This window comes from Elgaria multicarinata, chromosome 2 (genome assembly GCF_023053635.1).
Source record: "Elgaria multicarinata webbii isolate HBS135686 ecotype San Diego chromosome 2, rElgMul1.1.pri, whole genome shotgun sequence".
NCBI lineage: Eukaryota > Metazoa > Chordata > Lepidosauria > Squamata > Anguidae > Elgaria > Elgaria multicarinata.
The window spans coordinates 66,534,194-66,550,794 of NC_086172.1; the positions used below are offsets into that span (position 1 = coordinate 66,534,194).

Below are 16,601 nucleotides of genomic sequence, written 5' to 3' on the forward strand. Positions count from 1 at the left end.
TTCTCCTGATTGACTTCTTCCTGAGCACTCAAGCCGCAATCCTGCAATAGCAAAGTGATAATTGTCTTCTTTTTATTTATTTTATGCATTTCTACCATAGTTTTTTTTTTAAAAAAAATCCCAGGGCACCATACACAGAATAAAAGCAAAAACTGTACAAATGTATGGGGAAGAATAGGAGACCTGTTGCAGCTCCTGTGTGAATGATAAGAGACTTGTTTCCCTCTTTTAAAAGAAAAGAAAAGAATACTAGAGAAGGAAACTTTCCTTCTGAAAAAAATAACATCAATAAAGAATACTTTCCTAGAAATGGCAAGGCACTGCTACAGTAGAAAGGATTGTAGTACACTTGGTTTTTCCTTTTGAAAGTTGTTCCTCAGAGCATTGAGGAAGTCTCCTTTGCAATCAGGGCTGTGCAAGTTTCTGTGCTGTGAGCTGTGTGAATTATATTATCTTAAATGCTAAGAATGTTAATTTTATTTTTAATCTCTCTTTCCCTCTCTCCCTGTGTGTGTGTGTGTTCTGCATGCTTCTCTTCATTTTGGTTTATATATCTAAAATGGTTTACCCAGCTCTAGTTTTTGTTAACCACCCAGAGAGCTTCAGCTATGGGGCGGTATATGAATGTAATTAAATAAATAAATAAATAAATAAATAATAAACCAGAGTTTTTAGTGGCTTGCAATAATGCAGAGGATTGATTTTGACACTCTCTGCCATAATGTTAACTTTCCAGGTTTCTGATAGCCCCTAATTCCTGACTCTCCCTTTTGCTGTGTAGGTTTCCTTTGAGATCTCAGTAGAAGCTCGGACTTGCCCTGCTGAGAATACCTCGCATACCTTCACTATCAAGCCGGATTGGTTTCGGGACACTTTAGAGGTGACTGTCACCTACAACTGCACGTGTGGATGTACCAAGCAAATAGAGCACAGCAGCAGCAAGTGCAGTGGAAATGGCACACATGTGTGTGGATTATGTGACTGTGATCCAGGCCACGTGGGAGCCAAGTGTGAATGTGAGGAGGGGGAGAGTGGCAACATGTACCAGAATATGTGCCGTGAGGCTGAAGGGAAACGTGTCTGCAATGGCCGGGGGGAATGCTCCTGCAACCACTGTGTCTGCTACGAGAGTGAATTTGGGAAGATCTACGGGATGTACTGTGAGTGCGATGACTTCTCCTGTCCAAGATATAAGGGCATTCTCTGCTCAGGTAAGTGTGAAGCTATCCAATTATTCACTTCTCTGGCTAACTCGGATGTTACAAAAGCTCTCAAAGTTTGGGCAGTGCGGGACTTCCCTTCTCTCTGTGCCTTTCTGTTAGCAGCAGCACCAACACAAGCACTCTCACCACCTAAGGAGGGAGGGAATGTGGGCTACCACTGCATCGTGTGTGCATGCTTCCCCTCCCCTTATCTTACTTGCTGTGTCGGCTCTATGGAGAGCTGCACACTCAGAAAAAGCAGCTGCAGGGCTTTCGCAAGACGCTTGTGAGACCCCCACATCCGCTTCCTCTGGCTGCACAGGACTCATTGAGCCAATGTGCCAGCAGCAAAGGTAAGAAGGGCATGAGAGAGGAAGGGGATACATTCTCACAAGAGCTCCGCAGCCAATTCTTCTGTCTGCATGGCTCTCCATAGACCCAGCAGGGTGGAGGCAAAAGTAAGGACGCATGATGAGGGGAACTGAGGGAAAGAAGCTGCTCCAGAGAGCCCTGCTAGCTACTGTCTTGCTGCAGAAAATGCCACGGTGGGAGAGGAACTAGTGGGGCTCTCTAGGGCACCCACTGGACACAGTGGGACAGGTGGTGCAAGTCGCCAGTCCTCCCACTCCGCTGCCTGATGCAGGTGCCTCACCCAGCTTCCTAGGAGGGCTGGCCCTGATTCACAGTTCCTTGAATGAGAAGCACCATGAACTGCACATTCATGTACAAGACAGTGCACCAAGGTCTCTCCTCACAACAATGTAGGAAAATGTATGTTCATGTGCGGAGGCCTACATTTTTACCAAGTGAAAGCACTTTCAAACACATGAAATTAATGTGGCATAATCACTTTCTGATCACTTGTCTAGAGCCAAAAATACTTTAAGTCAAACCTCCTAGTGAAACTAGTTGTCCTATCCTCTTCCCTCATCAAATTTAGTTATGCAAATTGCACTCTGACCTCCCCCAGGCAGTTAATGTGGTGTCATGGGAGTGAGGGAATCTACAGAGTTATGCTATTATATCATGAATTTCGCACTGCTAAACCATTATTCGGGAGAGGAGTAGGAGATATGGAGTTACTGCATGTGACTGTTGGGAGTAGCAGTTAGATCAGGCCTTTAGAATTTGCCTTTAGTTGGTAAGAATGCATGCTTCAGGTGAAAGGATTAAAAAGTGTACAACAACACATGCATAACTTTAATAGGCATGCGGATGGTTTCATTACCCAATCAATAGTTCTGGGAGATTCTAGAAATGAGGGACAATAAAAAGGACAAGGCAAGAAAGGTAAGTATGGCTCTGAGTAAGAAGTGGTGGCACAGGACCAGGGTGACCTTGGAGTTCATTCTGCCTGAACCATGTAAAGGTGCAGAAGAGATCACACAGCACAGGAAAAGTGCTGTGCAAAATGACACATAATTTCCATGGTCTGAGCAGCAATAGCCATCTTTAAGCAGACATCTGCATCATACTGAGCACTTGTGAATCCCATGCAGATGTTACGTATGAATATTCCTTCTCAAAGTTTAAACCAATAGAAAAGAACTGAAATCTCCAGTATTGGCTGCAAAGGAAATGGGGGGAAAGAACATGGCTTACACTAAACTTTTGTGGAAACATCGTATTCCTTGCTTCTTCTTTTCCCCCAGTCCAAATGCCAACATGACAGCTGGTAACCCTGGGTTTCTAGTGTGACATTTACAGCTAGGCTAGTATCCTACAGTAATTGCATAAGAAGGCTCTGTTTGTGTGAAGTTTTCTAGCAGCAGGTATAAAGCACTGTTGCTATGGCTGGCAATGTTTTGGAATCTATAGTGCAGTAGCTCTAGTCCTCAGGAATGATATGTTAAATGCAAAGAGTCGTATCTAATGCTGGCCATTCGCCAGCGGAATGGAAACCACTGGTTGAACAGATTCCTCTGCCTCCCCCTACCCCCAAATCTGTTCAAGAGAGTTGGGTGATCCTTCAGAGCAGATTTGGGGGCACGTGAGAGGACTGCAGGGGGCAGAGCAAGGGGAAATACTATTGCGCAAGCAGAAATCCATTGAGTGACATTGATTTTAATCCAAAGGGCATATAGATTTTCATTCTCTTGGCTTTCCTCCTTTGCCAAAACTTAAGGATAGTAGTGAGATCTTTGTAAAAATAAAAAATATGTCTTCGAATGCAGTGCCTTTGGAATGTTCAAAGTGTTTCACATACATTGGGGCTGTTTGCCTGACAGCCCACTGTGGATTAAATAACCCATGGTGAAACTGCAGCATTTATGGGGTGCGTGCGGCTGCCATTTTGAATATGCAACCCCTACTCAGGGATTGTTGTATCATGCGATCCGAACAAGTGTGGGGTATGTGAGGGTTAAACAGCCCTTGCATAACACACGGTCTATTTTAACACATGCAAAACCTATTCTTGTCGGGTTCACATGACACGATAACGCCCAAGCAGGAAATGAGTATGAGGTTTGGCACCTGCAGGCAATTTCTGGTCATCATGAGTTAAAAGACTCATGACCAGCTATGGCGTGTCAGCTGAACCCAGTCATTATTTTACCAATCCCTATAAGAGGTCATTATCATTATCCTCTTTGGAAGAGTCAGCAAAGGAACAGGACTAGCTTGAGAGAGCTGTGGTAAGATTTGAAGTGCAGACTTCCTTAGCCACTACACTGCACCAGTTCCCCAAGGAAGTGATATTAGGTTAATTAGAGAGTTAATTTGATCCATGGAGCCCATGCAATATTGATGTAACTAAGAGGGAAGGCAAATATGGTTTAACAGATTTCTGTCATATTCTCTCAGATAACGTCTTTGACCTGTTGGCTTTTCAGCTCTGTTTGTGTGAATACATACATGTGTGTGTTTGTGTAAGTTGAATATGCATATCTATGTGTCTCTGCCTTCCTCATCTTGGCTTTAAAAGGGAGTTAGATAAATTCCTGGAGAAGAAGACTATCAATGGCTACTGGTTCTGAAAGCTATGAGCTACCTCCAGACAGAGGCAGTAAGCCTATGTATATCAGTTGCTGGGGAACATGGGAGGGAGGGTGCTATTGTATTCATCTCCTGTTTGTGGGTTCATGGTCAACAGCTGGTTGGCCATTATGTGAACAGAATGCTGGACTAAATGGAGCCTTGGTCTGATCCAGCATGGCCCTTCTTATGTTCTTGAGAAGGACAGGAGACTACCTTTGAGGTATGTAGTACCCAAGCTGTAAAAGGATTTATTGGTTAAAACCTTGTGCAGATGATGGAACCAATGCATCCTCTCTCTCTCTCTCTCTCTCTCTCTCTCTCTCTCTCTCTCTCTCTCTCTCTCTCTCTCTCTCATACACACACACACACACACACACACACAGAGTAAGAAGATAGGGCGCTACATTATGCACCCAGTGCAGTGTGCCTGAATATTTATCAAGGGCAACCCAATGTAGAGCATGTTTTCATAGTCCAAACTCAAGGTTACTACGCATGAATGACAATTGTCAAGTCCTTGCTGGATAGAAAGTATCACAGCCATTTTCACTCTGTGGAACTTCTTGAAGTCTGGCCACTATTGCAGTGTGTTCTGAAATAAGATCTATCTCGCAATCATCATACACACTTTGGAAAGAATAGGATACCTTGAACTTTATGGATCTTAGTGTGAATAGTAAGACAGCCTTTTGGAGGATGAGAGTTCTCATAGGGAAAAGGAGATAAGTAATGAAGTGATGCAGAGCCTTGCATAATGTTTTATCAGGCTATTTCTTAGGGCAAGGTAGTCAGTGGAGTGTCTGCAGGCATCAGTGTGTCCCTAGACACCTTCCTTGGTGCCCACTGAGACACCCTACTCCTTTCAATTTTTATTTTACTAATATGTTTATATTTTCTTACTGGAGGGTGGGACTGCTTCATAGTGAAGTGGGAGCCCTAGGGGACAGCAGTTAGTAACCTAGGAAGCTGCCTTATACCAAGTCAGACCATTGGTCCATGTAGCCCGGTATTGTTGACACTGACTGGCAGCAGCTCTTCAGGATTTCAGGCAGGATTTTTTTCTGGCCCTGGAATCCTGCCTGAAATCCTGAAGAGTCGCTGCCAGTCAGTGTCAACAATACTGGGCTACATGGACCAATGGCCTGACTTGGTGTAAGGTAGCTTCCTAGGTTACTAACTGCTGCCATCTTAATTTCCCCTGAACGTCTCTAGGCAGATTTCTTATTCTATGTGACTAGCCATGTGCAACCATGGCAGCCATTTTATGATTATGTCCAGGACAGATTCTCAAATTTCCAAATGCACCCACGGGCCTACAAGATAGCCTTCCCCTGGCTTAAAGTTACCCTTTTTGAGTGCTGCACTCTTCTTCCTATGGTGCTCCTTTTATTGGATATGAGTGGCAAAAGCAGTTGATCAAAACCACTTTCACGGTTACTCTCAGAGGCGCCCAGTTGAACTCTGGCAGGCTTTAAACTCTGTGTCATTCAAACCTGGATGAATGGAAATACCCCAAGGAGGATCCAGAGATTTTGCAAAGGCAATAAATGACAGTGTAAGAGTTTAAAAATTAAGTACATATCAGGGAATTTAGTAATAAGGTGTGTCAGCGAAGTTCTTCAAATAAAAATTCCCTAAACAAACAATTCTAGAAGAAGAGAGTAGGGTCCTTGTCATGGATAATGTTTTGGTTGTAAATAACAGGGTTTGTTATGGGGAAGAAGGTGTAACCATGTTTTATAGCACTGTGACTTGCTTGTCTGGAGTTTTTCCCAGGAGTGATTCAGTATAAGTTTAATTGCAGTGCAAGTCAAAATGAGACACTGTGGTTTGTGGATGAAAGCAGCATGCATGTGGGGAATGAATCCTAACCCACATGGAGTGTTGAGTCATGTTAATGTCATACTTATATTTCAGGCAAATAAAATAAGATTATTCATGCACTTTATGGGGAAATGTTAAGACAACTGGAGCAATTGCAGTTGTATTATGGAAGTTCAGAATAACCTTTTGATATGGGATAATGTTTTTAAACTTGTTGCCACATGTTACAAATTGGCAGCAGTTGGGGAAATAATGTAAAATAATATCAAACAATGTTGTCACAAAGGAAAATAATGAACTCTCTCTGCTACCAAGGTCCAGGTGTATCTTATACTTTAGGTAATTTGCTACAGATTATACACAATAGAAGGGCAGGGGAAAGAGGGTTTGAACGGAGAAACTGAAGTGTTGCAAAACGTTTTGTGGCTCAGTTTGCTAATGTAAGATAGGTTCTCAGCTAGGGTTCTGACATGTCAGAACTGTTATGGTGCAATCCTTTGGTGCTAGTTGTCTGCTTAGAAATCAAGGTCCAAATAATTAACAACACATGGTTGAATCATAATGTGTTGATGACCCAATGGTTTGTCATAGATTTGAAGCAGATCGGAGGTGTCTGTGGGGCAGGTGTGCAGCTTGGAGAAGCTGCTCTTCCCTGCTGAACTCTACATTCTTTCAGGGTCAAAGTAAGAATGGGTCATTAGTAAGGATTATAGTATGGTGCAATTGCTTGCCTTTGCTCCAGGGCAGCAGGCTACAAATTGGCATGAAAAATGTTGGTGAGAAAGAGGTACCTGCCAGGAAGAGAGACCCTAAGTTTGATCTTGGTTGTACTGGTATCGTAACCCTTTGGAGGATTATAGAGTACTTTGTATAATAAGATTGCAGTCCTATGCACGCTTACTTGGCAGCGAGCCACATTGAACATGGTGTGGTTTACTGTTGAGTAGGGATGGACGTATCTGTCACTTTTGGTTTCTCTCAGTTTCTCATTATTCCAGTGTTAAGTTCAGTTTGTTCTGAACTTTTACGGGTGTTTTTTTTAAAAAGTTCACATTTTTTGCTAACCTGTGCATTTTTGTAAGCAACTAATATACACAATCTTTGCAGGCTATTTTCATGACATGCATTTTAATGTTATTTTCACTAATGTATGCATTTTGTGTGCACTTTTCCCCAATGTACACATTTTTGTATGCATTTCTTGGTTGGAAACCCCTATTGCAAAATTCAGAGTGATGTAAATTTCAAAGAATAACTGAGTTTTCATTTGTGAATTGGTTAAAAAATGCAAAATTAAGTAAGTTTGCCATAAAATAAGTGAATGTTTCCCCCATCCCTACTTCTGAGTAAACCTGCATAAGGTAGAACTGAATAGGTGATTATAATAAGAAACACAACTTAGATAGCATTTCCACCTGCCACTTTAAATTGATCGAACTATATTTCCATCAACTGCCATATTAATTTCTGTATTAATATTTTCCCCATTTATGTGCACTTTATAAGACTTATTCATAGAAAATATGTTTTATTTATTTATTTAAAGTATTTCTTGGCCACCTTTCAGGGCGGAAGCCCTCACAAGGCAGCTGACAACATGCTTTAAAAAGTACAGAGTCTGTATTTTGTTTGCACTGGCAAATTATTGGGTAGTATAACTTTTATTATAAGGTATAATTGTTAGGAACACCAATGTGTATATAACACATTTCCCCATAAACGTAGAACGCTAGTAACCAAGAAGCATGTATCCACCTTCATAAATAATTACTCAGGGAAAATTCAGGACAGTTTTCTCCAGCATATAATTCAGTTAAATAGTATCTGCTGAGTTAATACTCTAATTTGAGAAGGGATACCAATTTTCTACAGAACAATTCTCTGCATGTTTATCCTTCTCAATTCCACACACATTTTAAACTCCATATACTTATTAGTCAGTTGCACTAGTTGGTGGATTCAAGTTTTTCCCTCTGCTCTCTATGAATTTTGCTGCAACTAAAAAAAATGCATAGTTCTCTGTCTTAACGATAGCTTTTAAATACTTTTTAATGTTTCACTAATATTATAAAATAGGCAAGTCGGAAAAATATATCCAGATACATTTTGCATCTCTCACTAGCTTCCTAGAGAAGCCATTTCTTAGTCCCACCACATATAAAGAAAATTAACCTGTACGGATTGATCTGGCTATCTAAACGCCTCACCCTTTCCCCTCAGTTTATCTCTCTTTTATACAGCTGTCGCATCTTCATATGTATGTGTATGTATTTCTGATCCATGACACTGCTGGTTAACTGTAGAGATTTATGGACTCTAAGGACACATTTAAAAAGAAACTGAGCCAGAGTTGGGGTCTGCCGGCCTGCTTTCACTTAAATTCCACTCCAAGTGAGCCTTAAAAAGGATTAGACTTGGCATGCTTCTATTCACTGTTGCCACATGGGTTAACATGGAGAAATGTGAGGTCAAGATCTAGGTCCTTATTCTTTAGGTCAGACGTAATAAGGACTGACATGAACAGCTGGAAGTGGCATCCTGTTTGTTTTGAGTAGTGGTGGGGTGGCTTCTACTGGATGCATTAGATTTTAAAAACCTTATTGTGCCTGGAGTCCCAGTGTCATAGACCTATGGTCTTTTTCTGATGAACTCTATATGTATCTAGGGGTTGTCAGCTTTATTGTCTCTAAGGATTCTGTAGTCAATTTGTCACCACCTCCAACCTACAGACATCTCTCCTCCAGCTGTTCCTGGCCATCCTCCATTGCTTCACTCCTTCCCCTCTCCAATTCTCTTTGAAGAAGGTCAGGAGGTTGTTTTTCCTGCTGAGATCTGTCTGTTACCCATCCTTTCAGTAATTCAATAGAATGTTAACATACTGACAAATAGGAAGGGGGAAAGAGTGCTCTGTGCACAATATGAAAACCAGAAGCAACCAGGACATTTTCCACTTAAGCACAGCTTGCTAAAGCAACATTTCTTCACAGCACTAAGCCAGAACAGATCTGGGCAGGGCTATTAGATTTTGGATTATTCCAAAGTAACAAAATGGCTCAACATTTTTAGAACCCAATCCAAGATAGCTCTTGTGCAACAATGGATTATGTACCTGCTTTTGTGTACAATGAGCATTTCATACACCCTGCCAAATAAATTCAGCAGTGTTGGCCCTGGGCCTTTTCTCCCACTTACTGCATGATTTGTTCACCTAGGGTTGAGCAGCAAATCATATAACATGAGAACAAATGAGAAATTCAAGCAGTTTGCACATCCTGATGTATAGTTCCATGTGGATTATCTGCCCTCAAATTCTACAGTACATTGCTTTCAGTGGCGTGCGAACTTGGATTTGTATTCCACTGAAAGGAACATAGCACAGATAATCGGAATCTGTACTCACATGTGCTTTTGTTATCTATCCACACTGTGTTCTGTTCAGTGGAGTGCACCCTACCTCACTGCCCCCTACCTGTGGAGGGGGAAATGGGGTGCATAACAGCCAGCCAGCCCCCCTCCCCCTTACTTCCCATGCTGAAGGGCAGCAGGCCAGAAGCTTCCCTTTGACATTTTGGCCTCTTTCAGCTGTTGCACACTGCTCTATACCAATGTTCATTGGCAGCAAGAGGACAGTGTCTATCCACCACCCTCTATCCTGGATTTTTTTTAGAGGGGCTGTTTTTCCTTTTAAAACCACAATTTCCATGCATTCTTGAGGATTCCCCCACCTGCCACATATGCAGGAATTTCCTCCTTGTCTGTCTGTCCCATATTTTCTTGCCCAGCGTGTTTACTCATGAGATACCCACTTTATTAATAGGGGTAGTGATAGCTTTAAATAGTAAGTGTAGACTTCTAACTCAGGGATATTGTATCTTCCCAGGTATCTTTTGTACCTGTTCGAAAATGCATCTCTTTCCCTATCTAGCATTTGTAGTCCTATTGAGATTGCATGAATGTGGCATGTTATTCTTTACGGGCTCTTGTTTATATTGTCACTGTTGATGTTGACACATCTGTCCCTAATTAACACACCATTATTATTTTTAATGAAAAGATATCTTTGGGCTGGCTCATTGCTCCTCACTGTGCTACTGTATTCCTGAATGTTCTTATCCAGTCTTGGGGGTTTTAAATCAGCAAACCTAACATTTTTCCTTGTTTTAACCTGTGATACTTTAAATTTGCATTTAAAAGAAGATGTACATTCCACTGCTTTGTAAAGCCAGTGTTGGAACAGTCACCCATTCCTGTTCAGTAAAGAAAAAGCTGCAAACATCAGCAAAGCTATTTCCCCATCCATTTTGTGGGAATGGGATATCACACTGTTGGCAGTGGACTGAATTGAAGCTAGCATGAATATACCAGGAAGGATTAAATCTTTGCTGGGTGGGTTGTTTTTTTTAGTTGACTAGAAAAGCACGAATGCACCATCCTGGAATCTCCATTCATATCCTAAGCTTTACAAGGGGGAAGGAACTGTTCAGCATCTAAATGAATCTGGCAGGAGCAGATATGAGATGCGTATATTGAAAATCTCTTACGAAATGATCTCCTCTTGTATGTACCAACTTCTTTAACTGGAAACTCAGAAGACATATTGAAAGTTGAACTGATAATCAAATGGTTATTTCAATGTACAAATGTTATTTACATTTGTGCATTTAGGATGGGGAGGCAAATACTATTTCCTTGAATATAAAATTCCTTGTGAGCCATATACTCCCCTTTTCAAGGAAAGAAAAATCCCAAAACTCTTCCTCAGCAAAGCCATGAAAGAATTTTACCTCCAGCTCTTCATTGATGAAGATCCAGAAGGGAAAAAAAACCCTCCTCTGCTTCAGCTTATAACACTTGCTGCCTATTCATTGCCTTTGGCTTATTGAAATCCAATCAGCTCTGAAAGACCTTCTGCTTGGCAAACATTTGAGTTAACTCTTGATTGCTATGTGTTTGTAAAAAGCAATGAACATTTCAGCAGAATCCATAACCTCATTCTTCCCACCTCCTTAGATATTCTTGCCTCTTATCCAGCTATAAATTCATCACTTAAGCTGTTCTCATGTGTAAATTTATGGATCCAAGGAACCTGGGACACATGGTGAACATTCAAGTTACAGGAAAGACAGAATACTGGAGAAGGTTCTGTGGTGCAGAGGTTTAGCCTGTTAATTTCTCTTTATCCTCTCAACAATGCATAACTTCTTCCAGGGCCAGTGCTGAGGAAAAGGATTTTGGGGGCCTCTGTTGTGCAGTATTGTGGGGTTGCACGTCCTTTTAAACCTTTGCTACCATCTCCCTCCTGTGCTTTACCCAACAAGATTACACCAAGGTACTCTTCCTTTGTCCTGCCAATCCTTCACTTGAGATCTTATCTGGATTTGGATCTTAACCTGCATCTTTTCCCATTGTAGTCCAAAGAGCAACTGAGGAGTAGGGATTTTTAATGGGAAAACATTGAAGAGGCCCCGCCCTGTGCCAGTTTTATTCTATAGATTGCAGAAGGAGTTGTAGGGTGGGTGAAAAGTTACCTCAGCCATATTGTGCCCTAGGTTTGGATGAGACAACAACCCGCGAAGTGGGTAATTAGGGTAATCCCAGTGGAGTGTTCGGCACACATGGAGGAAGCATGGGGAACAATTGACATAGCATTCTTTCCTCCACTGATGTTCTCAAATCCCTTCTACACACACACTCCCAAATGACAGGAACAAACTATTTGTGACTGAGCATCATGTGTAGTTTGGCTCACAATCAAGTTGAGGAATTAAGTTGTTTTCCTTATTATTATTTTTTAATAGTCAAGTTTCAGAAGTTGATACCCTGAGTTTAACAAGCCCATGTCTGAAGGAACAAAGAATTCCAGAGGGTTCCATCCACACCCCTGTGCTGGCACCCTTGGTTCTTTGACTGGTCTGTGTGTTTTTCCATGGAGCAGTTAACTCTGCCCTCCATAGCTAACAACCCTGCAATTATTTGCTTCTATAGTTGCTTATCTAAGGATGAGAGAGAGAGGTATGCCAAAGGCCGCTTATTTTTCAAGGATTGTTGACTATCCTGTTACTCCAACCCTTTCATCCCTGTTTTATATAACTATGCAGCTGGAAGACAAATTAGTTGCCAATGTTTAAAATTGCCTCAAAATTAGGCACTCCTGTTGTGCAGTGGCTGCCATGTTCTGGTCATTAATAGGTTGTTTAAGAAATCCAGCAAAGAGAGCTAGACAGGTTTGTTCTCACAGGTTTTGGTCATTCTATCAGGCATTCTAGTTCATGTGGCCTCCAACTCTACAGGGAACTGCCCAGGGAGCTTCGGCTATTGGGCGGTATAAAAATGCAATAAATAATAACAATAAATAATACAGCATTCTCATTGTAACAGTTAGCATAGCTGTGACACAACATTGGCATACTATCACAGTATAGGTCAAACTTGAGGGCCAGTCATGCTGGTAACTGGATTCACACAATGAATGACTAGTTCTCTGAGAAACTTTTAATTGGAAACAAGAAATGTGTAAATAGACTTTTCACAACCTTTAGTCTTTACCATTGCTAATATACCTGCTTGCCCCGTGATGAAATATCAATGATGTTCATTCGCTTGGCAATCTCACTCAGCTTTTCTCTAATTTCCACCTCCAATGATCCTGTGTAAAGCTTCATAGTCCTTAACTGAGTTTACAAGAAATTTTATAGGAACTGTTAATTTTGTTGTTGTTTATTCGTTCAGTCGCTTCCGACTCTTCGCGACTTCATGGACCAGCCCACGCCAGAGCTTTCTGTCAGCCGTTGCCACCCCTAGCTCCCCCAAGGTCAAGTCTGTCACCTCCAGAATATCATCCATCCATCTTGCCCTTGGTCGGCCCCTCTTCCTTTTGCCTTCCACTTTCCCTAGCATCAGCCTCTTCTCCAGGGTATCCTGTCTTCTCATTATGTGGCCAAAGTACTTCAGTTTTGCCTTTAATACCATTCCCTCAAGTGAGCAGTCTGGCTTTATTTCCTGGAGTATGGACTGGTTTGATCTTCTTGCAGTCCACGGCACTCTCAGAATTTTCCTCCAACACCACAGTTCAAAAGCATCTATCTTCCTTCACTCAGCCTTCCTTATGGTTCAGCTCTCGCAGGAACTGTTAATACTTGAAAGCGTTATTCTCCTTTTTACTGTTTTTGCACCAGATTTTTGGGGTTTTCCCTGCTATTGTTTGTGTTAAGAAACACTAGGAGGGAGGAGAGGTGTGTGTGTGTGTGTCTATGTGAATGAATTAGTGAGAGAGGGAATGAACACATGTGCAGCCAAGTAAACAAATGTGCAGCCAATATTGGTGATGTTTTCTGTTGTCCAGCTGTATTCCTTGTCCCCTAGCTATAAATCATGTATCCTTGGACACTGAAACAGAATGTGCCATATGGCATACAGCAGGAGTTACAATACATCCACTACTTCCTCCATTCTTGTTCTATTTTATAAGGGCTGGTTAAGGCAAACAGTTGTAGTGGCACTCTCAGTTATCCTTTAATGTGGCATGAACTTGAAGTGGAACAGCAAGAAGTGGGTTTATATTCACATGGATTGAGATAGGAGTATGCCTTGTTAAACTGAGTTAACATGGTGAAAAATGAAGTGGAATGTAAAACATACTTCCTGATAGTGTGAAGTTTAAATGAGAATGTAATATATAAGTGAGTTCTGCTAGCAAATAACACTTCCATTGTGAGATTTTCTTAATGAAAGCCTAAATGGAGTTATACTGCTTAAGTGTGTGACCATGAAAAGGGGGTGGGGGAATCAGAACTTTGGTTGCTTGAAGCTTCTTGCCTGCTGAAAGGAAGGGATGGAAGAATTTTGCAGAGGAAAGCCTTCATCCTGAACACATGCAAAGGTTCCAAAAGTTGCAAGCTTAGAAGAGATGGCATCCTGCTTTGTTCAAACTGCTAAATTAATTCCAGTCACGTTTTTTTTTAGCTGAAAGTTTGAAAAACAAGGGCATATGTGAAGTCAGAAGAAGGAAAAAGAAAGGGTGAGACAGTGATGACAGGCCTTATTTTTAAAAACATAGACCTATGTAGATGGAAAATACCTATTCAAAATGAGCATTCTTGAGCATAACTGGATAAAGGTGAAATTCTCAGCAAAAATTACTGCTGTGAATGCTTGCTTCTCTCCCTGCATAATTTGTGGAAGGAAGGCTGGCTGTGCTGAAGGTGCTTAACAATCTATAGAATGATAATGCTTTTCAAGTAGTGCCTCCCAATAAGGCACACCTGGCAAAGTTTTCATGACTTGAATGACTACAAAGAAAGTGGTAGCAAAATACCAAAGGAGAAAAAGGGTGCCCCGACTTACCATGGCAGTAAGCAAAGCCTAAGAGAATCTCATGGGAACGTATGGACAGTTCAACCTAAAACATGTGCAAATACATCTCTCAGAGCTGTTCACTGCCAGATTATCTTTCCACGTATATGGGAGATATGAGATCCACCCACCTCCTTTACTGCTACAATATTTGTTCAAGTCACTGTGACAGTGCTGTATCCAGGTCTCTGTGTGTGTGTTTGTCTTTATTTGAAAAGCAGGAGTGTCCTGGGAAAGGAGTGAACCTACCAAAATTGGACATGTTTTTAGTAGAAACATAATTCATCATGAGCTTTAACATGAGCTTTCCTCTTAATAGATCAATAGGATGACTTTGATAAACTAGGCCTTGTTCTACCTCAGGCAATGTACAAGGTTGGATAGGGTTTTACAGCTGTACCATTTCTGTGCTGCACAGATTCTTTGGTTGGGTTGGGTTCCTTTTAATATGCAATCCTGCTGAGCAGATGAGGTGCAGACAAGGAGAGAAAATAGCTTACAAGGGGCCCATTCAGAAGACACCTTAAACCATTGCTCTAACCATGGTGAATAAGGCTTTTTTGCTTTATACACCATGGTTAAAGCCGTGGTTTAAGGTGTCTTCTGAACACAGCCTGGCTTTCTGGCTTAACCACCATGGTTAAAGCCATTGTTTAAGGAGTCTTCTGAATGAGGCCAAAGTATTGCCAACAGATGAAGTTTTTATATCAGTAGTAGCAACTGCAAATCCCCCCTATCATTCTTAATTTATTATATTTATCTTATTTCCCCTAATTACTGGAGTTGATTTAGTGAATTGTTGGGGCAGAGGGAAGAACAGGATAAGGGGAAGAAAAGCTAACCCAACATTAACTTTTGCCTGTGTGTCCTCCCTCTTGTTTCTAAGCATTGAACTGTAATTACCCATTTATTTTTACTGCCACTGTGAGTGCTAGGACCTTGTAGAAGATGGAAGGCTTAGCTCTTGATTTTCTTTAGAAACTTCTAGATTCTTAATGAACAGTTCACATTTCACAAAATATTATACACTAGCAATATCAAATTGATAGTGTACATACACTATGCATTCATGTGTGTTGTACACTTGCTAGCTAAAAGTAATGTACAGCACCTGGAAGCGTTTTTATTATTCTCTTCTGTCTTGAGATGTTCACTCTGACTTTTCCTGTCCGGTCACTGCCCGTGCTGTAACTGAATGTAGAGCACAAACCTGTCACTCCTGCTTTAGTTGTTGGGTTTTCTTGTTTCGGTGTGTGTATGTGTGTGTGTTTATGAGCCTCTGCTTACACAGCAGAAACATCTGGCAGAGCTAGTGCTGTCTTGCCCAAAATCTACTGCGTGTCAATTGCGTTGCAGTGTTATTGTACATTTTGGAATGCAGACAGAAGCTAGTGCTCTTGTCTCATCTGAGTCATGGAAAGAGCTTAGTAAGAAGTTGCTTAACTTGTTTGCCTAAGCAGGCACTGCTTCTCATTACACCCTCTTTATAAACTCATCTGTCTAGATTTTTCAAAGTTTTGTCCAGCATCCCTCCTTAACATTTAGGCATTTTAAGATTTGTGATTATTTTATTTTAAAACTTTTATCCCACCAAGCATGCTCCCATTAAACCCACAGAGCAGCTAACAACATCACATAGAAAAAACAATAAAATCTGTCTAAAAACACCTCAAACACCTAATTCTAATTTTCTGATAAAAACAGCAAAAGGTTAATAAAAAAATCCATTGTGGTGAATCAGAATTCCAGGCAATCTCATAACTTTAGGTCCCAGCCTTCCAGAGTTTCATTAACTGTCTAAAAATAAAAGCATGGCTGCCATAAGCTTCTTGGGGGGTGGGGAGTTCTGTAACGAGGGTGCAACTACAGAAAAGGCCCTGCTGCTTGTCACCACCAATCTGACCTCTAATAATGACTGGAATCTGAACAGGACCCTGACAGATGAACTATGTGTCTTGTGTGGGTGGGGTGGTGGTGCTTGTACAGAAGAAGGTATTCCTGAAGCTAATCTGGATCAAATCTACGTAGACCTTTCAATGCTAGTACTTTGAATGAACTGGAAGCCAGAGAATGTTTTTCAGCACAGATAATAGTAATTGCTTCCATCAGTAGCTGGGCTGCCACATTTTGAGCCCATTTAAGTTTTTGCACTGCTTTCAAAGTTTGCTTTTTTCATGAGCTCTCTCATGTGGCGTTTGCACCTATGCCATGGTTCTGAAGGTTTTGCTTCCAACCTAGATGATA

The 16,601-nt window shown here is 41.3% G+C and overlaps 1 protein-coding gene across 1 annotated transcript in view; it reads left to right on the top strand.

The window, feature by feature from the left end:
- The window catches only part of ITGB5 (integrin subunit beta 5), an 85,414-nt gene that overhangs the window by 42,282 nt on the left and 26,531 nt on the right, over window positions 1–16,601 (top strand). Inside the window, exon 10 of the mRNA XM_063116662.1 lies at window positions 782–1,211. Within this exon, the coding sequence (XP_062972732.1) occupies window positions 782–1,211 (430 nt within the window). The remainder of the gene's footprint in view (window positions 1–781; window positions 1,212–16,601) is intronic.